At 40.4% G+C, this 25,767-nt stretch overlaps 1 protein-coding gene across 14 annotated transcripts in view; it reads left to right on the forward strand.

Annotated features, from left to right (window-relative positions):
* The window catches only part of SCEL (sciellin), a 129,874-nt gene extending 105,106 nt beyond the window's left edge, over window positions 1–24,768 (forward strand). For 8 of the 14 annotated variants that reach the window (XM_040341415.1, XM_040341414.1, XM_040341406.1 and 5 more), the window contains 8 exons: window positions 989–1,051; window positions 5,619–5,681; window positions 8,507–8,557; window positions 12,802–13,122; window positions 14,821–14,895; window positions 20,391–20,499; window positions 22,633–22,735; window positions 24,287–24,768. In XM_040341415.1, the coding sequence (XP_040197349.1) occupies window positions 989–1,051; window positions 5,619–5,681; window positions 8,507–8,557; window positions 12,802–13,122; window positions 14,821–14,895; window positions 20,391–20,499; window positions 22,633–22,735; window positions 24,287–24,303 (802 nt within the window). In that variant the 3' untranslated portion in view covers window positions 24,304–24,768. The remainder of the gene's footprint in view (window positions 1–988; window positions 1,052–5,618; window positions 5,682–8,506; window positions 8,558–12,801; window positions 13,123–14,820; window positions 14,896–20,390; window positions 20,500–22,632; window positions 22,736–24,286) is intronic. The other 6 variants (XM_040341419.1, XM_040341420.1, XM_040341407.1 and 3 more) reach the window with 5 other exon arrangements.
* Window positions 24,769–25,767: the final 999 nt, after the last annotated feature.

The following is a 25,767-nucleotide window of genomic DNA, read 5'->3' on the forward strand; positions in this document are numbered from 1 at the left end:
AATATGTTAACATGTGTTGCGTTAATGTGCATATTTCCATGGCTGGAAATGGGCCCATAAGTTCATCATTGCCCTTAAACCTAAATTAACCCCTAGACCTTTACTATCATTCTATCTGTCTAACTCATAAGTCTAACTTTTAACCTGATTCTAACCTCTCAATGTAACCCAAATCTAAACCTAGTTATCTTGATAATATTTACAGTGAATTATATTCATTATATGGATTATATTTAAAGCTGATTACCATCACTTGTTTTGTGTATACAAAGAAACATACTGTAGTTTCCAAGGTAGCACCCCACTAGGACTAAATACTTTATGCTGATCATTTCCTTGTTTTACTGGTCCTATACTGGCTCCATTTATTGTTACAATGTGTAAAGGTGTAAAGAAAGCTTATACTACTGAAGATACTTATTTTTTTGGATTCTGTTATTAGTCTAGGTTTATGGTATACTAACGCACCACTGACAGTCTATCTTAGCTTTTTGGCAATGAATGTCTATGGTTTGCATTTTACCCTATATTTACTTAGACATGCCACTCGCAACTTTAACATCCGCAGACCACAGCTTCAGCCAGCCCATACAGACCCCCAATGTGAGGAGTGGCATGGGGATATTAGGAAGACTAACTGACATTTCTATCATTTTGCTGCTGCCAACTAAGTTTATGTTCTTCTAACTATTGTTTCACAAAAAAAATAAAAAATAACCTTTACTGAGAGAATATGGAGACTGCTTTTGTGTCCTGTTTTTGGAGTTATAATCTCCATAATTGTTGCAGATCAGTGACTAAGAAAGTACTGAATCCATTGCCAGCCAGGAAACAAATATAGTTAGAATGAGGTCAGCAATGATTGCCTCTGTATTGCTCTCAGTAGAGGTGTCCTTTAAATGGCTGTATGAATTTGTGTGTTTTGCGTTGTTTAAACAAGTGCAAGTGTGAGTGTTCTATTAAACAATAATGCATGTATATTTTTCAGGCCACAAAATCTTGACAACCTTATTGATATTAAAAATACTAACACTATCAGTACAAATAAAGGGTAAGTGAACTGTATAAGTAATAGATTTATTATATGACATAAGCACAGAAGATTAGTAGTCGGAGGGATAAGGGTTCATTCAAACCAAGGCGTTCCACTGTGGTATGTTCAATGCACGGGCATTTATGTGCATTTATATCATGCACTAATATGCATTGTGCTAAGGTAGCCAATTCAAATCTGGGCAGCACCCTACAATGCAGCAGAAATCATGTTGCGTTAATGTATGTTAAGTGTGTTGCACTCTGTGGTTCCATTCATTGTAAATGGCACCCAACCCACCTTTAAAGTACAGGTGTGCTGCAATGTCCCGTAGCGCAGCACAACCCATAGTGTCCTGCATGTTGCGCTGCAAAACATTGCAGACGGCACATGTTTTTTTATGGAGGTATATTATGGTCCCTTTATTTTGATTGGGCTACCCAACACAGCATGCCGCAACATGCATTAACACGTAAAAATGTGCTGCAGTGCATCTCATTGTGGTGTCAAGGGGTCCTTACAGTGGTATCTCTGCATCCCAAGATTCTCACTAACACCACTGCAAAATAATTAATGGGAGATGTATTTAGCTGTTTTATCTATAATGTTGAATAAATATAGAGGTAGTAGGAAATCCTATATGATGGCCTCAGGAGGTGGTGCAGAGATCTCACTGGCGGAGCCTATAAGAAAGATTGAAAAAACTTGTGGGTGATTCCACTTGTCACCACTTATACATTGCAAGACCACTTTGTATGGTGTTGTCCTTTTAATCTAATTATGTGTGTGACTGAGACTGCTTTCACATTATGCCGCCCCGAGCATCGGCGGTAAAATAGCAGTAAAACCCTGCAATTTTACCATCGGATTTGCGGCGCATTTTGGCCGCTAGTGCTAGCGCTACCGCTCCTAATGCGCTCCAAAGAAGCTGCTGGCAGCACTTTTTCTGACACCCTGCCAGCACACCACTCCAGTGTGAAAGTCCTCAGTCTTTCACACTGGAGTGAATAGAGCAGCTGTTTAAGGGCAGATTGCAGGTGCTATTTTTAACGCTATAGCGCCTGCAAAATGCCCTCAGTGTGAAAGGGGTCTTAGTACATGATCTGCCATTTCCAAGTCTGGGGTGCGTGCACGCCCAACCGGCGTTCCACTCCCGCTGTGATTCTACACTGCGGGAGCTGATTGGCAGGTATGGTGGACTTGATGTCCACCGGCACCTGCCGGTTCTTCCATGCACAGGCAGAACCGCAGTCTGCCTACGTAAACAAGGCAGATTATCATTCAGTGAGTACAGAAGGCATGGATCCTGTGTCACAGATTCACAGATTCATGCCTTCCACTAGTAAAATCACCTCCCCCACTACACTGAATCACAGGCTAGGCACACAGTTAACCCTTTTGATCGCCCCTGATGTTAACCCCTTCTCAGCCAGTGTCATTCGTACAGTGACAGTGCATATGTTTTAGCACTGATCACTGTATTCATGTCACTGGTCTCCAAAAAAGTTGACCTCCCGCTGCTCTCTTCCTCTCTCTCTCAGCCCCTAGCACTGTAGTGCTAAGATTGGAGAAGGAGATGGCTGGCAGGTAACGTGAATGCCCAGTGGCGCAGTAAAACAAAGTATTTTGCGGAATAATTTAAAAAAAGCACAGATACTGCACATTAAATCTTCCTGTAAGAGAGGATTACAGGATTTCTCACTTTACAACCACTTTAAGGGATTCCATTTTTTTCAATTGGCTGGCAATGCATCAGAACAGGCAAAACATACCACATTTACAATTTTTATATTGTGCACCACAACGCATGAAATGAGCATCGCTACAGTACACTAATGTGTTATAATGTGTTAACATGTGTTGCGTTAATGTGCATATTTCCATGGCTGGTAATGGGCCCATAAGGTCATCATTGCCCTTAAACCTAAATTAACCCCTAGACCTTTACTATCATTCTAACTGTCTAAATCATAAGTCTAACCTGATTCTAACCTCTCAATGTAACCCAAATCTAAACCTAGCTATCTTGATAATACTTACAGTGAATTATATTCATTATATGCATTATATTTAAAGCTGATTACTAGGGATGAGCTTCGTATTCGAGTCGAACTCATGTTCGACTCGAACATCGTATGTTCGATCGTTCGTCTAAATACGAACAAAACGGGTCGTTCGCACCAAATTCGAGTTACGTTTCACAGACCATAATTCACTGCGGCATCGCTGGCTGATGATTGGCCAAGCATGTACTATGACCCGCATGCCTGGCCAATCACAGCGCACAAAAAACGGAGAGCCATAATTGGCCAAAGCCAGGGTGGCTTTGGCCAATTATGGCCCAGGGGGTTTAGTACACGCCCCACACTATAAAAGGCCGCCTGCAGGTCGGCCTTGTGTAGTGTGTTGCGGCGGTTAGAGAGAACAGAGAGAGAGTGTAATTTTTTGCAGGTAGATAGAGCAGGCAGGCTAGTCAGTTAATGTTACAGTGTGTAGAGGATATATATACATCCCAGGTGTTGTACATATATTTATACACTGTATAGTTTAGCTAGATCAGTTCTTCCTAATTTACTGGCAGGCAGGGGATTTTGCTATTTAAAGATGTTTTCACAGGCATACTATAGACACCCAGCAGGTACAATATTTAAAGGAATTTACATTTTTTATATTTTTTATTTAAGTTTTATTAAAATCACTGCTCCTGATGGAGCAGTGATTTTATTGATGCTTAAATAATAAAAAAATAAAAAATTCCTTTAAATATTGTACCTTCTGGGTGTCTATAGTATGCCTGTGAAAACGTCTTTGAGAACCCGGGTCTTGCCCCAGGGAACATGTATCAATGGAGTCCTGAAAAAAACGAGCATTTTTAAAACGTTTTTTTCCATTGATACATGTTCTCTGGGGCAAGACCCGGGTTCTCAAAGACGTTTTACGACAATAACTTCATATTAGGCTTTAAAATGAGCACTTTTGAATTCGAAAGTTCGAGTCCCATAGACGTCAATGGGGTTCTAAATGTTCGCGCGAACGTTCGGTCCGTTCGAAGGTTCTGGTGCGAACCGAACCGGGGGGGGGGGGTGTTTGGCTCATCCCTACTAATTACCATCACTGGATCGTGTATACAAAGAAACATACCGTAGTTTCCAAGGTAGCACCCCACTAGGATCAAATACTTTATGCTGATCATTTCCTTGTTTTACTGGTCCTATACTGGCTCAGTTTATTGTTACAATGTGTAAAGGTGTAAAGAAAGCTTATACTACTGAAGATACTTATTTTTTTGTATTCTGTTATTAGTCTAGGTTTATGGTATACTAACGCACTACTGACAGTCTATCTTGGCTTTTTGGCAATGAATGTCTATGGTTTGCATTTTACCCTATATTTACTTAGACATCCCACTCGCAACTTTAACATCCACAGACCACAGCTTCAGCCAGCCCATACAGACCCCCAATGTGAGGAGTGGCATGGAGATATTAGGAAGAATAACTGACATTTCTATCATTTTGCTGCTGCCAACTAAGTTTATGTTCTTCTAACTATTGTTTCATAAAAAAAAAACTTTACTGAGAGAATATGGAGACTGCTTTTGTGTCCTGTTTTTGGAGTTATATAGCTAGATTCAGAGAGACTTAGGCTGGCGTATCAGTAGATACGCCAGCCTAAGTCTGAATTTGCATCGGCGCTAATTTAAGCGTATTCTGGTAACCAGATACGCTTAAATTAGACTCAGATACGAGCGGCGTAAGTGTCTTACACCGTCGTATCCTAAAGTGTAATTTTTAGGCTGACCGCTAGGTGGCGCTTCCATTGCGGTCGGCGTAGAATATGTAAATCACTAGATATGCCTATTCACGAACGTACGCCTCGCCGACGCAGTACAGATACGCCGTTTATGTAACGCATTATCAGGCCTAAAGTTATTCCATCAAATAGCTGGAATAGTAATGTTAAGTATGGCCGCCGTTCCCGCGTCGAAATTTGAAAATTTTACGTCATTTGCGTAAGTCGTCCGTGAATAGGGTTTTACGTCATTTACGTCCACGCCGAAATCAATAGGACCGTGCGGCGTACTTTGCCGCAATGCACACTGGGATATGTAGGCAGACGGCGCAAGCGCCGTTCGTAAAATACGTCAATCACGTCAGGTCAAGCCCCATTAACATAAAACACGCCCCCTCAGCTAAATTTGAATTAGGCGCCATTACACCCACCCGATTTACGCTACGCCACCGTAACTTAGCAGGCAAGTACTTTGTGAATCATGTACTTGCCTCGCTAACTTACGGCGGCGTAGTGTAAACACGATACGCTACGCCGCCGCAAAGTTAGGACGCCCTTTCTGAATCTACCCAATAATCTCCATAATTGTTGCAGATCAGTGACTAATAAAGTACTGAATCCATTGCCAGCCAGGAATCAAATAAAGTTAGAAGGAGGTCAGCAGTGACTGCCTCTGTATTGCTCTCAGTAGAGGTGTCCTTTAAATGTCTGTATGAATTTGTGTGTTTTGCGTTGTTTAAACAAGTGCAAGTGTGAGTGTTCTATTAAACAATAATGCATGTATATTTTTCAGGCCACAAAATCTTGACAACCTTATTGAAATTAAAAATACTAACACTATCAGTACAAACAAAGGGTAAGTAAACTGTATAAGTAATAGATGTATATGACATTAGCACAGATTAGTGGTGTAAAGGGGCCCTTACAGTGATATCTCTGCATCCGAAGATTCTAACTACGACCACTGCAAAAGCTTGAATGGGAGATTTATTCAGCTGTTTTATCCATAATGTAAAATAAATATAGAGATAGCAGGAGACCCTATATGATGGCGTCAGGAGGTGGTGCAGAGATCTCACTTGTCATCACTTATACATTGCAAGACCACTTTTTATGGTGTTGCCCTTTTAATCTAATTATGGGTCTGACTTTCTGTAGTTTCACCAGGGTGCCAAAACTTTATTCCCTTCAAACACATTCAGATTGAGGTTGAATTTCCAGTTTTTCCTTTAACGAACAGTTTTTTTAACACTTGCTCATTGATTGACTTGATGCACTTTCTTAGTATATATTGTATAATTTTTATTATACAATTGTTGTGTGCCATTTTGAGGTTAATGTGTTCATTAATTGCATCCAAAAATTTGCATGTTTTTTTTCCTGAATTGGAAGTTTTGTTGCCAAAAACGTTGCACATATTTGAAGCATGAGCTTTTACCATGTAATTTACTTATCACACCTGAAAAAGTGACACTCACTTAATGACTAAATGTATATTTAAAGCCAAACCTTTTATTTTTAGATTTGAATAGAGCAGGGAAAGGTCAGGACCCCTGTAAGGTTTTTTTTTTCTCTCTATGTGTCCGTCAGATAGAGTCACTCTCTGTTTGTCTTAGTGACCAGTGACCACTATCTTTGGGACTGAAAATGGGGTGAATCCAAAGTAAACATTTTTGCCTTTAGATATTTTTTAATTTCAGCATTTGTCCTTTAACCTAAATGAATCCCTAAACTAACCTCAGCCTAACTCATGCATGTAACACTAAACTTACCCTTCAACAGAGCAATAAACACCATAATGAAATAATAATAATGAAAATACATTCAGGTCTGGATTTATGTTGTTAAAAACTTTAAGCACCCAAACCTAGCCCCCAAAGGACACCCCTCAGCTAGGATCAACACCTATAAATTGAACATTTTTAGTATTTCTTATCCTAATCTGGCTTAGAAGATTATTGTAACAACGTGTAGAAAAAGCTTATGAGATGACTATACTTGTACTGAAGATGGAAAAAACGTAGTGCCATATAATGAGAGCTTTGGTGCCCCAAATTGTCTTCACTGAAGATATCTGAAAATCCCTTGCATACAATTTATACCACCTAAGATCAAGGTACTTAAAGATAGACACAAAGCATACCATGTGATTCAAAAAATATAAAACACTCAAAACCCACCTGATTGGGAAGTGTAATTGTATTTATAGAAAGAAGAGCACTCAGGCCTCGTACACACGACCGAGTTTCTCGGCAGGGAGATATTTTTTTGCCGAGGAAATCGGTCGTGTGTACATTTTCGTAGAACAAAATGTCGAGAAACTCAAAGAGCCAAAAAGAGAGCATGTTCTCTATTTCCTTGACGGGAATGGTGAAAATTGGCTTGTCGAGTTCCTCAACAGCCTAACAAGGAACTCGACGAGGAAAACTATGTGTTTCGCCCGTCGAGTTCCTCGGTCGTGTGTACGAGGCTTCAGTCACTAAGTATTTTACTGCCAATCTACCAGATTAGGCAGAAATAGAAGGGAGGTGGATTGCCTACACCAACTACCAACTCCCATTTGGTTGCTAGAATGTTGGCAGTGCATAGCGAAATTGGTTGCTAAGATGCTTGTAAAGCACAACTTTATTGGTTGCTAGGATGCAGGTGGCCAGGCAGCACAATGCAATTGGTTGTTATGGTTCAGGCAGCCACCTGCACTATAACAACCAGGGATATGGTGTGGCCCTGGGCTGAACATACACAGGGCCGAACTTTGGACTCCCCCACCATGCCTCCATGAGTGCCGCTTGGGGCGGCTGCCTCATTTGGCTTCATGGGTGGCACACCAAGGTTGGTAACTATCAAGCAACAAGGTACCAATTCAGAGTCAAGGTTATAGGCTGAGATTGTAAATAGATAAGCAGTGGACATACCAATTCAGAAGACAAGGTCTTTTTTGAGAATTTGAGTCAAGGTCAGTTCCAGCTGGCTGCAGAGGCAAAAGTTCCAGAGCAAGTGTGCAATGGTCTTCTTGTACTAGAACAAAATGAACCTTCTTTACACAAAGTCTGAAAGGGAACAGCTTCTGCTGTGCTCTCTGTTTAGAAAAGTCATAATGCTCTGCAAAACCTCTGTCACAAAAGCATTTTGTATTAAATGTTATTTGTAAAAAGGATTTTTTGGAATTAGTAAAAAACTAAAATTAAATAAATACATTTCCCGAAAAAAATATAATTTATTTTGAATGGCCCAGTGCTCTGTTCTGACAGTTGTCACAAGTGAAATTACTAATGTCTACTTTGGCCAAGGTGATGACTATGATCCGATTGTGGTTGGTTGATTCCATCCAGAAAAAAGCATCGTGTATATGGTTGCAGATGAAGACCCATGCTTATTTGTATTAAAGGGTTAGTCTGCAATATCAAACTCCCGGTCCATCTGGGAGTCTTGGATGAGAAGGGGAACCTCTCATAATGGTAACAGTAGGCGTAAACATCCAGGATCTTAAATCCAGATACTTTATTTACAGTATATATTAAGTCGTCAGGTGGTTTAAATCTCTAGCATCCACCAAAAATTGTAAAATACATTTTTGGTGGACTGTACTCTTAACATAATTTGAGTAATGGGGGCCATGTTTTAGAAAATGCGAATGTTTAGTTATACATCTCTAAATTTTCTTTTACTGGTACATTGAAGAAATCAAGATTTGGATGACTTCATTGCCATAGCAGGAGAAAGAAACAAAGGGTGAGAATATTAATAATGCATAAGATATTATTTCTGCAGAGCAAGTTTCATAAATTATTCTTAAAGTGTATCTAAGGTAAAAACTTTTTTGGACAAAGCAGAGAAGAGTTTATTCTCTACTTGTTCTGGTGTCTATTGTCACTAGAAACAAAAGTGAGAAAAAAAATCTAAAGGTTGAGTTGAGAATAAACTATCTGAGCATTGGCATAATATGTTAGATCATCAGTGCTCAACCTGTGGTCCTCCAGCTGTTGGCAAACTACAGTTCCCATCATGCCTCTGCCTTTGGAAGTCATACTTTTACCTGTCAGCCTTGCAATGCATCATGGGACTTGTAGTTCCACAACAGCCAGGGGGCCGCAGGTTGAGCACCCATGGATTAGATGAAAGACAATGTGCCACAGTCAGATGTATTGTGTTTAGATGTGACATTTCGCATACTCCTCTACAAATGCCAATCATTGTTTTCAGGCCCACTGACTTTCTGAAAGTTGGTATTGACATATGGGTTGGCATGCCCCCCATGACAGTGCCCAGTATGGAGATAGATTATTCAGCAGCACTGCATTATGGGAAAGCAGTGTTGTGTGAGCATGGTTGCACCATACTCAGGAGTACTAGCTGATACAGCCTACTAAAGGACAGGCAGGGGTGAGCAATGCATAGGGGTGAAAGTGTGGCAAGTGTAGATGTAATGATTTTAAAAATATGCTATGTCACCGATGTGATTTAATTGAGTATTCTTAGTAGAGTTCATTCTGAATTAATTGCTGCTATTGCCTATATTTTTTGAAAAAGCTATTTGCCCTGTAGTTTCATAATGTTAATTTCTTGAGGCAAAGAGGCATAAAATACTCTTGATATTACTAAATCTGACCATACATTGCTCAGCTATTTCTGATAGCCAGAAGGCTGAACAAAAGAACTAAACCAATTCCCCCAACCACACATTCAAGTTGAATGCAGGAATTATAACCGCTGTGTCATTGTATACCAACAGCAGGACTCCCTCGCCTTGAGAATACACTGATCAGCACTGCAGCCGTTTGGTTGCATGTGCTGATTGAAGAATGGTTGAAAATTTGGCTGGTCCCTGCTGAACCAACCAAATTTCAATCCATCTATGGCCAGATTTAGACTGTCCTGATTGGCATATTTGTTCCGGGTCAATGACTCAGGCCTTGTACACAAGACCGAGTTTCTCGGCAAAAACCAACAAGAAACTTGCTGTTTTTTTTTTTTGTCGAGGAAACCGGTCGCGTGGACACTTTTCGACGAGGAAACTGCCGAGGATCTCGTCGAGCCAAAAAGAGAGCATGTCTTCTTTTTCCTCTACGGCAATGGAGAAATTTGGCTCGCCGAGATCCTCGACAGCCTAACAAGGAACTCGACGAGCAAAACGATGTGTTTCGCCCGTCGAGTTTCTCGGTCGTGTGTACGAGGCTTCATTGTATTGAAGCTAGAGGGTCAGGATTGCATCCAGTCAACTAGTATTTCCAGAAGGAGATAACCAATAGTGGTCAACATATTTCTGTATTTACATGTTTATTTTAATTAGCGCTGTTTTATTGAATAAGGCTGCTTATCATGACCAGGCCATGTTCTTATGTGAAGAAAGTTAGAAATAATTGTACTGAATGCATTTCCTAATGGAAGATTTGAATTTGTATGTGGTGTAAATGTGACGCTTTTAGAGACCATGGAAATAATTAAAAGGCATATAAAAACGAGTGAAGGATAAGCAATTGTTACTAATTTCAGCTGGGTTCGAGCAACGGTTTCTAAATTTAGACTGTGAATGCGTTGTTCTGTTATAGTACACAAATAGAGCAATTCAGACACAACGAATCTGCTTTGTCATTTGTTGCTAGAGAATGGCCTTGTTAAGAGGATCAATTTTATTGTAAAAAGCCTGCAACACTGGCAAAATAATGAATTGTTCAGTCACTATATGTTCAAAAGCATAGGTAGGTTAATGTTTTTCAAAAGTCTTAATAGATAAGATATAGTGTATTACATTCTTATGATTATGTTTTAACAGAGCAAAGGGCATTTAGCACAATCTATATCTTCATTCTTGAATTGTTACTATTGTCTCCCAAAGATTGTTTTTTTTTTTTTTTTTACGCTGTCCTATCCCCTGTCTGGGCTCATTACTGATAAAAGACAAACTTAAACTTGCCATATAAAAAGGTGTTGAAAATGTTTTAATTAAAAGTGTTGGCCTCCTCCAGCAGAGAGTGTGTGACTTATCAGCCCTGAGCTCAGACAGGTAAAAGATTTAAACTGGCCATAGATGGATCAAAATGTGTCAGGTTCTGAGCTTATTCATGGGGATGGAGAACCCATGTGCCTGGGGGAATATTAGACCCCTTTCACACTGGGTCGCTTTGCAGGCGCTATAACGCAAAAAATAGTGCCTGCAAACCGACCTGAAACAGCCGCTGCTGTTTCTCCAGTGTGAATTACTCCGATGGGGCATACACGCGGTCGGAATTTCCGTCTGAATTCCAATGTCGTTTTAATGATGAAGTTGGAAAAACCAAAGTTTTTTTTAGATGCTGAAAAACATTGTTTTTTACAAGCCGAAAAATGATTGTGTGTACGCGGCATTAGACTTAACAATGCAGTAACACTGAGCGGGTCGATCATCCACCTGTCAATAGTAATTGCTGGTAAAAGTGTAAAAACTGCATGTGTACAAGTGCCTCTTTGCCTCTATGCCTTCTTTGGTAAAAATAAAATGCCACTGTCTATTGAGTTAGTGGCCTTCATTGCTAAACAAACTATTGCTCCAATTAATAGTGATGCGGTGAGTGCTATTGTTGTTGCTACCTGATCATGTTAGTTGGTCTGAAGCCTCGTACACACGACCGAGGAACTCGACGGGCGAAACACATAGTTTTCCTCGTCGAGTTCCTTGTTAGGCTGTCGAGGAACTCGAAAAGGCAAGTTTCTCCATTCCCGTTGAGGAAAAAGAAGACATGCTCTCTTTTTGGCTCGACGGGATCCTCGACAGTTTCCTCGTCGAAAAATGTACACACGACTGGTTTCCTCGGCAAAAAAAAAATATCCCAGCAAGTTTCTTGCTGGTTTTTGCCGAGAAACTCGGTCGTGTGTACGAGGCCTGACAGGCAGAGCTTCTTTCTGGTGTAATTTTTCTGTCATCTCGTGGTTTTGGAGATTGAACAACAGAGCCAAAAGTTAACTTGGAAGGTTAAGCTCAAGAATACTTGACCTTTCTAAAGCAGTAGTAATGTCACCCTCTATTATTATTGTACAGGATTTATATAGCGCAAAACAATTTGTGCAGTGCTTTACAATATAAAGAGAGACAATTCAGCAACAACACAATTCATTATAAGAGGGCTAGGAGGGCCATGTTTTTGCAAGCTTGCAATCTAATAGGGAGGGGCTGGTGGAACAAAAGGTATACTGACAACATCAAGCTTAGTATGCTGAAATGCGACAGATATGAATAAAGAGTCTGAGAAAAAAGATTAGCTGAAGCAATGATTTTACAGCACAGGTGGGTTAAGTTTAAACAAAACAAAAAACTTTTATATTTTGGACTCTTTGGTCACGGCTGTAGCTATTGGGTATAATTTTTGTTTGCCTCTGTTTAGAGTGTTTAAAGCGGAGGTCCACACAAAAAGTGAACCTCCGCTTCTTGGAACCCTCCTCCCCTCTGGTGTCACATTTGGCACCTTTCAGGGGGAGGGGGGGTGCAGATACCTGTATAATACAGGTATTTGCACCTACTTCCAGGAATAGACTCCTGCGGGAGTCACGCCCCTTCCCCCCCGCAGTGTTCTGGGAAACACACAGGTCCCAGAACACATGCGCAGTAGATTCCCTCACAGAGGATGGCGGCGGGGGAAGCCGAGAGACGAGCGATTGCTCGGCTTCAGATGCCAACATTGCGGGCACCATGGACAGGTAAGTGTCCGTTTATTAAAAGTCAGCATCTGCCGTATTTGTAGCTGCTGGCTTTTATTATATTTTTTAGATGGACCTCCGCTTTAAAGAGTTTATAGCAACTGTTTCTAGTCACTGTACTTTTAAGATGTTTTAAAAAAAAAATTATTACAGGTACTTATATTGCACTGACAATTTACCTTACATTTTAGTGTTTTACATATACTGTACATTCACATCAGTTCCTGCCCTCAAGGAACTTACAATCTAATTTCCCTAATGTATACTATATGATGAACCTAAAATGCATAATCAAATTTTTTTAGGACACCCAAATATCCTGCTAATAGCAGCAATACTACATCCCGTAGCTCAACTACAACTACCACTACCACATACAATGTCACAAGCGACAACTCTGATGCCCCCAGCAGGCGTTCCTCCTCATCCAGAACTTACAATGTCACCAATGACTCCCAAGACTCCCCATTCAGAGGTTCGACTACCACAACAACCTACAAACTTTCAGATGACAACAGTGAAGCTCCATCCCGTCGTCCTACAACAACAACAACAACAACTTATAAAGACATTAATGATGGACCAAGCGCCCGATCAAATGTTAATAACTACACACAAGATTCATGGTAAACCTACAAAGTACAGCATACTTGTTTTGTGTATTGGTTGGTCACTATATGTTATACAACAAAATGCTAAAAACTATTTTTTCTGTGGCACACGTGTCTCATCATTTGGAACAGTTTTGTATGCACTCCAGTATATATAAATCTGACATCTGGCTAGTCTATGGTGGGAGTATAACATAATGGTACATATTAAATCTAACAATGAGGCCCCTGGTAAACATTCTTTACTGTAAATAAAATCTGCAACATTGAAAGTGTAGGTATGTGTTTCTCTGTAGAATCAATCGGATTGGTTCTTATTTGATTTTAGTCCTCCATGTAAGAGCAAATAGCCGTCCAAGACACAATAGATTTGATATATTCACTTAGCAAGGGGATTTTACCTTTTAAAAGGGAATTTTTACTTAGCTTAATGAATACGGTATAAATTAACTGTGCAAAGAGTACCCAATCACTCGTAAGGAAAAAAAAAAACGGAATTTTACTTGCACATGATTGGATGATTGACATCAGCACAGCTTCACCAAGTTCACTGAGCTAAATACCTATTCCTTTTCAAAGTGAAGATTCACTTTTAAAGTGAACATGCTATACTCCTTTAGTAAATTAACCTTAATATGGTTTATACTACCCATTGTTAGAGCACTCTCTAGGCTTTATTAGCGATTATCGGAGCACTCTCCCCTCTCCCCTGCAGCTGCTGCTGGCTAACATAGGAGCGATCATGTGCCCAGTCTTAAAATGGGTAAGTATATACATATTTCTTACACAGGTTAGTTAGTATAGATGTTAGAAGTGGAAAGGGGACAGTTTTAAAGTGGAGGTTCACCCAAAAAATACATTTTTAACATTACATTTAGCCGAGTTGTCCTAATAACAATCGGCTGTTTTATTTTTTTTCTTACATACCGACTTTCACCGTTGCTTCCGGGTATGTCTTGTGCGGGACTGGGCGTTCCTATCTGATTGACAGGCTTCCGACCGTTGCATACAGCGCGCCGAAAGAAGCCGAACGTCAGTGCGCAGGCGCCGTATAGAGCCGCACCGACGTTCGGCTTCTTTCGGCAACCGGTGACGCGCTGTATGCAACGGTCGGAAGCCTGTCAATCAGATAGGAACGCCCAGTCCCGAAGACGACATAAGACGGAAGCGGCGGTGAAAGTCGGTATGTACGAAAAAAAAAAAAAACAGCCGATTGTCATTAGGACAACTCTGCTGAATGTAATGTTAAAAAAAATTTGGGGGTGAACTCCCGCTTTAAGGTTAGTTAGGTGTAAGATGTGATTCCACTTTAAGTGCGCATAATGTGATTTTAATTTGGTTGATAACTACTACACATATACGGTAATACAACATACATCATATATAGCATCAACTGAAAATATCTCAAAATAAAAAGATCAATGCTGTGCACTTATACTCTTAATAACAATCTAGATATTAATGGTTAGCGGTCTAATTTACTAACATGTGAAGTAATCCTGCATCATTGGATGTTGGAATGCACACCTGTTCACTTCACTACAGGTAAGCTCAAGTCAAAATTTAGTATATAAGCCCTTGGTGTAGTAAGGCTAACTAAAGCTATATTTATAATTGGTAGCAATAAGTTATGGCAATTCATTATTTTTATTACCTTGTTAATAATAAATTACGCTGGCATTTTATCTACATTTTATTTATTTATTTTAACAGGAAATCCTCACCTAACACATATGGACAATCCATTGTATCAAATTCAATTAAAACTGTCTATTCAACTTCTGATCGGTAAGGGTAAAGCTTTATTTTGGTAACATCATCCTGCAAATATTATTTTATTTTCTATGTAACCTATAGCCAAAAAGACATGAAGGTATTAAAAAAAAATGTTGTCTATTTTGACCAATGTTGGGTTAAAAAGTTTTACTGTAACAAAACTATACATTTTATTCCATAATTCATTCTGCTTAAAATACCACTAGAATGATTTTTCTGGTAAAAAAAAAAAGGCAGAGTCTTTGTATTTTTTTTTTCATTTTTTGGAAAAAAGAAAACAAAGTAAATGAAAAGAAAAATGTAATAGACAAATATCTTCATAAAAATAATAGCTAAGGGGAGAATGCTTGGAGAGAAGGGGAGTAGTTAAAGTGATTGTAAACGCTCACCTTATAAAATAACCCAAACATGTGTGTATAGATATAAAAATACATTATAAATACCTTTTTTTTTCTTTTTTTATAAGTGATCACATTCCCTCTGTTCTCCGCTGCATAAGAGATTGGGGTAGGAGAAGCAGCAGTACACTGGGCTACCCAGTGAATGGCTGTGGAGCTGGGACATGTCAGGACAAGTCTAAGCATTAGAGGAGAGCACACTGAGTTCCCCACATAGCTAGAGAACTGACCATGGTGTGTTCTACTGCTTAGTGTGGTCAGTTTTTAATAAGGAAAGCAGAGGGACTGGCGGGAACACCAGTGATTTCACATTAAGGAAGCATACAAAGAGAACAGGGTACTTTCTCATACAAGTACATGGTACAGCAGGCAAATATCAGGACTATGTTTTGGAGTAACAAATGCTTTAAGGGCTAATAATCAGATAAATAGGAACATTTTATTTATTAAACTTTTTTTTTTATAATTGATGCCATATGCCAAATGCCATCAAATGTCATAGCTTTGATCTGCATATGAAAGAAGAGGTAAACACAATGTAACAATACACTATATTGTATTACTCAATGGCACATGCAGTGTCATTTTCTCTGTCATTCTGACAGCAGGTAATTGCTGGTAATAACAGCAGAGACAGGGGGAGAGAAGACTACTAGGAAATATGTCCTAAAAAGGTTCCAAAGTGGATAAAAGTCTATGCTAATGTTCCTTTTTTAACTGCTTGCCGACCAGCCGCCGTATAACTGTTATACGGCGGCAGGTCGGCTCTGCTGGGCGAGATCGCGTAGCTATACGTCATCTCGCCGAGCAGCCAATAGGGGCGGGCACGCGCCGCCGGAGGCGCGCACACGCTCCCCCCGCTCGCCCCTGACATTGACGAGTGTGCCTGGCGGGCGCGAACACCGCCGGGCACCCACGATCGCTCGTTACAGAGCGAGAACCGGGAACTACCGCTCCTGTCAGGGGGAGAAATGCCTGATTGTCTGTTCATACAATGTATGAACAGCGATCAGTCATTTCCCCAAGTTAGTCCACCCCCCTTCAGTTAGAACACACCCAGGGAACATACTTAACCCCTTCCTCGCCCCCTAGTGTTAACCCCTTCCCTGCCAGTGGCATTTTTATAGTAATCAATGCATTTTTATAGCACTGATCGCTAAAAATATGCCAATGGTCCCAAAAATGTGTCAAAAGTGTCCGAAGTGTCCGCCATAATGTCGCAGTACCGATAAAAATCGCTGATCGCTGCCATTACTAGTAAAAAAAATATATTAATAAAAATGCCATAAAACTATCCCCTCTTTTGTAAACGCTATGGGCCAGATCCTCAAAAGGGATACGCCGGCGTACGCCGTCGTATCCCTGGTTTTAACTTTGGAACTGATCCACAGAATCAGTTTTCCAAACTTAGGCAGAAGATCCGACATGTGTAAGGGACTTACACTGCCGGATCTTAGGATGCAGTACCGCATCCGCCGCCGGGGGCATTTCGAGTCGAAATGCCGCTTCGGGTATGCAAATTAGCACTTACGGCGATCCACAAAGCTTTTCAGATTAGTTTTTTCGCCGTAAGTTTTAGTTTGCAAGTGTAAAATTAGGGCTGCTTTTACAAAGTGTAAAGTTAGTAACACCATGTAAAAGCACATTCAAGCGAGCGCATCATAGAGGTGACGGGGATCCGACTTGGATTCCCGCCAATTCTAGCGTCGACATTTGGTATGCATTCCTGAGGGAGAACTCCACGGCAATTTGTAAAATCAAAACCGGCATGGGTTCCCCCCCCAGGAGCATACCAGGCCCTTAGGTCTGGTATGGGTTGTAAGGAGACCCCCCTACGCCGAAAAATCGACGTAGGGGGTCCCCCTACAATCCATACCAGACCCGTATCCAAAGCACGCTACCCGGCCGGCCAGGAATGGGAGTGGGGACGAGCGAGCGCCCCCCCCCCTCCTGAGCCGTACCAGGCCGCATGCCCTCAACATGGGGGGGTTGAGTGCTCTGGGGCAGGGGGGCGCACTGCGGGCCCCCCCACCCCAGAGCACCCTGTCCCCATGTTGATGAGGACAGGACCTCTTCCCGACAACCCTGGCCGTTGGTTGTTGGGGTCTGCGGGCGGGGGCTTATCGGAATCTGGGAGTCCCCTCAAATAAGGGGACCCCCAGACACCGGCCCCCCACCCTAAGTGAATGGATATGGGGTACATCGTACCCCTACCCATTCACCTGGAGGCAAAGTGATAGTTATTAAACACACGACACAAGGGTTTTTACCACGTGGGTACCTACCGGAGCATGATGGGACGGTGAGGCCTATATAAATCGGATGCAAGCCGCGCTTCCATCATTGCAGCGAGAAGAGGCGTCGGGTCAACATCGGAAGAAGGGAGAAGAAGAGAAGAGAAGAAGATGACGTCACAGAAGACCGTGCTGGCTGCCTGCTAGTAATTGAGCTAACACACGAAGATAGCAGGCAGCCAGCGCTGATGGAGAAGGCACCGGACAGCTGGAGAAGAACCGGGGTGCGCCGAGTCAACAGCGGAGAGCGGCGAAGATAGAAGAAGACCCCCGGAGAGCGGAGAAGACCCCCCCGGAGAGCGGAAGAAGAAGCCCCCCTGGTATTAGAGCTAAAGAAGACAGGGGGGGCCTCCGGAGCAGACTAATAAATGATTTTAAAAACCCTTGTGTCGTGTGTTTAACCTCCCTGGCGGTATGATTCTTTCAGAAAAAACATGCTGAAAGCGGTACCATTATTTGCAAGGAAATTTGGCGTTTTATATTGTAGGCCTGTAATTTTTAGAAATAACTCACTTAAATCTGACCAAACAAGATTCTAATAGGCATCCCGGGTATGACATTTTTTTAAAAACAAAATTATAAATTATAATATAATAAATAATTATAAATAATTATAACAAATAATAATATAATTATAATAAAAATTATTCAATAATGTAATCAAATCAAAATCACTGAAATTTGCTCAGTTGCAGAATTGTCGTTGTCATTATTTTTTTTTTTTTATGACGAATTTCCCCACAAATCGCTATCGCACAATTCTGCAAGTGATTATAATTTATTATCGCTGTTTTCTAGCTGATCTAAAACTATTTTTGACATAAAGGGACACTTTTGGTTGCTATGGACAATCTACAGTTTGCAGGGAGAAAAAAAGGTTTTTATTATATAAAATGACATGCATGACACTGGGCAGACCACTAGGGACAAGGGGGGTGTGTTTTTTTTACATACAGTACTGTAATCTATAAGATTACAGTATACTGTATGTAATGTGTTTGTTTACCTATTTGAATTTGGCGCCGTTCTCCGTCCCCGTGCGTCGTAACGTCGCAGGGAACGGAGATCGGCGGCACACGAGGACGCTGTGTGAATCGAGCGAGGTCCCGCTCGCTCACACAGCGCGGTGGCATCGCTGGATCCAGGGACAAGGTAAGTAAACACTCCCTGTACATCCAGCGAGGCAAGCCCGAGTCTGACTCGGGGTTACCGATTTTAGCCCAAAAATCTCACCCCGAGTCAGACTCGGGAACACCGCTCAGGAGGTTAATAACTATAACTTTGCCTCCAGGTGAATGGGTAGGGGTACGATGTACCCCATATCCATTCACTTAGGGTGGGGGGCCAGTATCTGGGGGCCCCCTTATTTGAGGGGACTCCCAGATTCCGATAAGCCCCTGCCCGCAGACCCCGACAACCAACGGCCAGGGTTGTCGGGAAGAGGTCCTGTCCTCATCAACATGGGGACAGGGTGCTCTGGGGTGGGGGGCCCCGCAGTGCACCCCCCTGCCCCAGAGCACCCAACCCCCCCATGTTGAGGGCATGCGGCCTGGTACGGCTCAAGAGGGGGGGCGCTCGCTCGTCCCCACTCCCATTCCTGGCCGGTCGGGTAGCGTGCTTTGGATACGGGTCTGGTATGGATTGTAGGGGGACCCCCTACGTCGATTTTTCGGCGTAGGGGGGGTCTCCTTACAACCCATACCAGACCTAAGGGCCTGGTATGCTCCTGGGGGGGAACCCATGCCGGTTTTTTATTTGAAAATTGGCATGGAGTTCTCCCTCTCAGGAATGCATGCCGAGCGACGCTGTCAATTTTTTTAAATTTTTTTTTTTCCCGACGCAACTTTTTTTTACCCGGCGCGATCCACAAAACTCGGCGTAACGTAACTTCGCGCATGTGCAGTACGGCAGGCGTGGGAGCGCGCCTCATTTAAATGGTAATCGCCCCCTGGAGAAGAGGAACGCCTTGCGCCGGCCCGATTTAAGTTACACCGCTCAAAATTTCTAGGTAAGTGCTTTGTGGATCGGGCACTTAGTTAGAGATTTTGCGGCGGTGTAACTTAAATGGAAAAAAGTTACGTTGCGCCAGTTTTTTGAGGATTAGGCCCTATAACTTTTGCGCAAACCAATCAATAAACACTTATTGCGATTTTTTTTATGAAAAATATGTAGAAGAATACGTATCGGCCTAAACTGAGGAAAAAAATATTTTTTTTTTATATATTTTTGGGGGATATTTATTATAGCAAAAAGTAAAAAATATTTTTTTTTCAAAATTGTCGCTCTATTTTTGTTTATAGCGCAAAAACTAAAAACCACAGAGGTGATCAAATACCACCAAAAGGAAGCTCTATTTGTGGGGAAAAAAGGACGCCAATTTTGTTTGGGAGCCATGTCACACGACCGCGCAATTGTCAGTTAAAGCAACGCAGTGCCGAATCGCAAAAAGTGGCCTGATCTTTGACCAGAAATATGGTCCGGGGCTTAAGTGGTTAAGGTGTGAACAGAAGTTCTCTAATAATAGTCTATGCTTGAAATGCATCATTACAGCATGTAAGCAAAGAGTTTTTGTCCTCTGTCATGTGGTAACAAAAAGTAAGGGTCAATATAGCTGTTATGAATAAATGAGTAAAGTGCTGTATTGGTATATACCTAAATGCTATAGTTTGAGTTTAGAGGAGTTGATAATAAGTTTTACATGGCATTCATGAGTTTTTCTACTATTGGACTTTGTTTTTAGAATACATGTTAAAAACATTACATTGGTTTGTATTTACAACAATGTGTGAACTAATTACTATTTTATATTAAATAGATCTGTTATTGAAAAGGACTTGTGTACTTACTGTCGGAAGCCACTTGGCATTGATGCCAAAATGATCCTTAAAGATTTAAGCATAAGCTGCCATGCAACATGCTTTAAGGTAAATATAACTAATCGTGATTAGAGTTATACAGAAGTGTGAATATTTAGTTATTAATTGTTATGATTGCCAAGGATTATCTCTAAAATCATATCTTCTTCATACATAGCTCTACTTAATTGGTCTGAACCCAACACTTTAGATGGAGTTACTGTATAACATTCACCTTGTAGCATAGCCATAGCTCCTAATTTTCCCTGATTTCGAGGGACTGTCCCTGATTTGGAGAAATGTCCCTCTGTCCCACTTTTCTCCTCATTTGTCTGTATAGTTGTATATAAAATGCACTATTTATCTTTCAAAAAGTGTTTTATAGTGCTAAACCTTTCATCCAGATTCTAAATTGGAGCATTTCTAAATTCCAAAAGCCAGTACAAAGGAATAGTAGTGGGGAAAAAAAAAGCACTTGTGGGTTTAACCAATCTATTTTTTGTACAATTCTCCTTTAAGGGGGGCGTGACAGGGGGCATATCCTATGCCTACATATGTTTGCTAATAGGTGTCCCTCATTCCCATCTCAGAAAGTGGGAAGGTATGGCATAGCACTCAGTTGGGCTATGGTCAATGTTATGTTTTAATTGTCAGCTTTTCCCCTATTGGGGAGATTTTACATCTAGTAACCATTTTACATCTGATTTTACATCTGTGTTCTGGTAACTGGTGTCCATACAACACAGATAACAACAAAAACCAAGCAGAGACTTTCAGCTGTGCATGAGCTCTTCCCTTAGCTCAAGACTTCATCCATCTATGGTGCAGTGTCTTTTTATGTGCAGTAACCTACCAACGGGTAAGGAGTCACTGCTCTAATCAGAATGCTATGAGCAAGGTTGGTCATTAATGACCCAGTCCTGCCCTGATTGTCTGCCTAATAACACCCTAGATCAGTGATGGCAAACCTTGGCACCCCAGATGTTTTGGAACTACATTTCCCATGATGCTCATGCACTCTGCAGCATCGTTGAGCATCATGGGGAATGTCGTTCCAAAACATCTGGTATGCCAAGATTTGCCATCACTGCCCTAGATAGTTATAATCTGTGTGCTGGGCATTGGAATCACTCTCAGAAACAAATGTTGCATCTTCCTTACTAAGAACAGGGAAGTTGTTTTCACTTCAACAGGTGTATCATACAATTAACTTTGGTGAGTCTCTGCACTACAGCTGACATATAGCCTCAGACCTCGTACACACGACCGAGGAACTCCTCGGGCGAAACACATCGTTTTCCTCATCGAGTTCCTTGTTAGGCTTGTCGAGGAACTCAACAAGCTTGCTTTGCGTACACACTGTCAAGACCAAAACTCGTCGTTCAGGAGAAGTTCGATTCCACTGGCACAACCCTTGGGGCTTCTTTTGCTAATTTCATGTTACTGTGTGTTAAGTAAAACTTTGGTGAGAGACGATTTTCATTTTTAAGTCTGTTACAGCTTGAAAAATGTGTTATCTCCATTACAAATGCTACTTTTACTACCGTCTCATACTTTATTCTGAGCAAGCGCGGGTTTCTTAGCATACACACGCTCGAGTTTCTCCTCGAAAACCAACCCGACGAGGAAATTGAGACTCCCGTCGAGGAAAAAGAGAACTTGCTCACTTTTTTGCTCGTCGAGTTCCTCGACAGTTTCCTCGATGAAAAATGTACACACGACCGGTTTCCTCGGCAAAAAAGCTCTCCCACCAAGTTTCTTGATGGATTCTGCCGAGGAAACCGGTCGTGTGTACGAGGCCATAGGCGTGTGCAGGGGGTGATTAGGGTGTGCCTGGGCACACCCTAATCACCGGTTGAGGTGCAGATTCCCCCTGATGATATTGCACCAATGCCCCTAAATGGGGTTCCTAAATAAAAAAAATTAAAAAGATATTTAAATAATAAAAATAAAAAGCTACTGACACGGTCCACGTCACTGACACCAACCTCTGCTCTACTGACACTGTCCATGTTTTAATACATTTGGGAAGCACACCCTAATGCAATAGGTTGCACACACCTATGCATATAGCTATTAGCCCATGTATCATTGTATGGGAAACATCTCTATTTCTATCATTGTAGACAAAACATGTTTATATATTACATGTTTTTTGAATCTATACATCAGCTACATAAACACATATGTCTTTTATTTCAGTGTGAAGCATGTTCTGGTTCCTTGGGAAATCTAAAAGCTGGTGACAGCATGTGGATCTATAAACAAACTATTCACTGTGAACCATGCTATTTTTCTGCTAGAGGTAAGCTGTAAAATGCAAAATCCAAATACAACAAAGTATTAGTTGCAGAGTTGCAGAGATCAGTATCTCATGTTACTCAATTATGTCGTTTAATAGATATCAGAATGTTTGAAATGGAAATACTTGGCTATGCTTTCTTTTTAGCCATCCCATAGTACTCTAGAAATCCTATACATACATTATATATATGTATACAGTATATACAATGATGTAAAAGGTTGGTTTAATAACGTATCCATTTAAAAAAAAAAATGAAAATAAATGTATTGCCAAACCAGGTTCAATTACAGTCTCATTTTAGGAATTGAAAGTCACTCGATCTTTACTAAAAATAACTAAAAGTAACATAATGCCATTATGCATATTTGGTTGGATGGAAAGTATATCTTCTATTGATACTGATAGGTAGCGATACAAGTGATTTTAAACCAATTTTTTTAAAATCCAGCTCTCCTTCACTTGCAATGAATTATACTTCTGTGTACACCTCCCTACTTACTTTTCATGTATGTACAAATAAAGCATGTGCAGAGCTGGTAGGGTGCTTTACGTTTGTGTAAATCATGCTATGCTTTGAGCAGCACACTCTGTACTATCCATATTGATCTTGTCTGTTTTTATAAATAAAAATATCCATACTGCCTGGCTAGATTAGACCAGTGGGCAAGAGAAATAATATTACATTGAACAAAGCAGGGGACCTTGAAGCAGAGGTTCTGATTGACTACTGGCCTTGAAGAAACCAAGTGGCCTGCTGTGCTAGCAGTGATATCACTGCTATCATTTGCAAGACTGTGGGTTAATAGACAAACAGACTTTTCATTTTGCATGGGAGCTGCAATTTGCAAGGTGATTTCCCTAAGCGCTCAGCGAATGAAGTGATGTTCTACTGACTTCCATTATCCAATCGTGCCAAAATTCCGTTTTTTATTTTCCAAGAACATAATTTGGGATTCTTTGAAAGGCCACATTCACTAAGCTCTGGGACAAACTCCCATTGCAAAATGAAACTTCTCTTGCAAAGCGAAGAGCCTACTTGCCTTTAGTGAATCATCCCCCATTTTCTCAGATGGTTAGACTAGTTAATGATACTAAATATAAATGATTTCATGTAGCTGTCCATTTACATATTTTATTAAATTAACAATTTGTAGATTATGGACCCTACTGGAATAAGCAATGGCAGGGCTAAATTCAGGCAACCATTCTTCTTCAGATTGACTTTCAGCAGGCTTTACACTAAACAGGTACAAGGTGACAAAATATTGAAAGTTGGAGTACCGCTTTGATATTATATACATGTGTGCTGCAGAAAATTAAGTGAATGGCATGAAAAATAAATTTCTGCCAGCTGTGAACTGTAGAACACATTGTAAGTTTAACAGCAGGCATTTTACAAATCACATTAGCTCTGCCGATTTAGTATACAAGCTTTCTTTTATTAAACAGATCAGATCATTTATCCAGCTGTCCGTAAAACTGATGTGCACTGAGAGTCTAGTTTGTGTTCCCAATTGCATGTAGACTTACGAGCTGTATTTTCTTTTTCAGAGAAATGGATCATCTAAATTGAGGGTCTAAAATCAAACAATAGAAGATCAACTACGGAAAATGTCAATATATAGCTTTTCTTGTGTAACTAAATACTGCTGGGGTTATAATGTATAAAGGCTGGGGAAGAACTATTGACTTTCCTCAATAAAGATTTACAACTTTCTATTTTTAATATAGAACTTATTTTAGAATAAAAAAATGTATTGTACAGAAAACAATAGTTCCCAATTAATAATAAAGCCAAGAACATTCTGTTGTTGTATCATTTAATTATGGAATGAAAGAGCTGTTCTCTGTTCCCTAACCAAGAACACAAATAGGATTGATGTGGTTTAGCCTTAGATATCTGCAGAAACAGCAATGAAATTCAAATACAGTCGACACATAAATAATTGCTAAATAAAAACAAAGGTTGTTCATACACCATCAAATTGTACAACTATGACATAACATGGACCCTGTCAGTCAAAAAAAAAAAAGACACTCCTTTAAACCCACGACAACTTTTTCTCAAGACTATCTCAAAATATGTATATTAAAGAATGTTCGTAATGTTACTTGGTTGCTGAGATTTCCCAGTAACCTGGAGAATTGGACTTATAATTGCCAATTATGTCATTTGCTTACCCCCATATAGGAGATGTTGGGAAAAAATATAAAAATCTATTTTATTACTGTAGTGAGACAGGATGTTGCATGCATTGGGGTTTATTTACTAAAGGATAACAGACTGTTCACTTTGCAACTGCAGTTGCACTTTGCAAGGCAATTACCCCTGAGCGTAGTGTTTCAGATGAAGTTCTGCTGACTTCCATCATCCAGTCATGTGCAACTGCAAGCAAAAATTATATTTTTTTCCCTTGCATGTGATTGGGTATTCTTTGCAAAGTGAAGTTCCGCCTCTTTCACTAAGCTCTTGGGATATTTCCCTTGCAGAGCGCAACTTCACTTCCAAAGTGAAAATCATAATTGCCTTTAGTAAATGAACCCCAGTTAGTTACATAATTTTAATGTGCAAATTATTAATTAATTAATTATATAAATAATACATTTATGTTAAAAAATAAATAAAAAAATCTAGGCAAACATATGCCTATTTGGAATGCATGTTTGGGGATGATTCTACCCATTTTAACTAGCAAAATATTTGTACTTCACTACTTCTGTCCACAGACTAAAGAGTGTTATGTATATATTGGCCTGGAATTTTTCTTTAACAGAGTATCTTTATAAATATTTTAATTAATAGTCAAATCAAATTTTGCAAGAGTGCTACATATAGGTGAGCTATGTTTTTGGTACTGGGAATCTGTCATTGTTTTATGAGAGTTCTCTCTTGATAGACTACATATTATTAAGAGGTTAGTAACAACTGACTGTTAACATTTTTAAAATGCACTCTATATCGGCTTTTATGCAAGATGCTTTTTTCAGGTGGCATTCAATTTGTTGTTTGGTTTCCAACCATGAATTCAAAT

Source organism: Rana temporaria, chromosome 2, assembly GCF_905171775.1.
Source record: "Rana temporaria chromosome 2, aRanTem1.1, whole genome shotgun sequence".
Classification (NCBI taxonomy): Eukaryota; Metazoa; Chordata; class Amphibia; order Anura; family Ranidae; genus Rana; species Rana temporaria.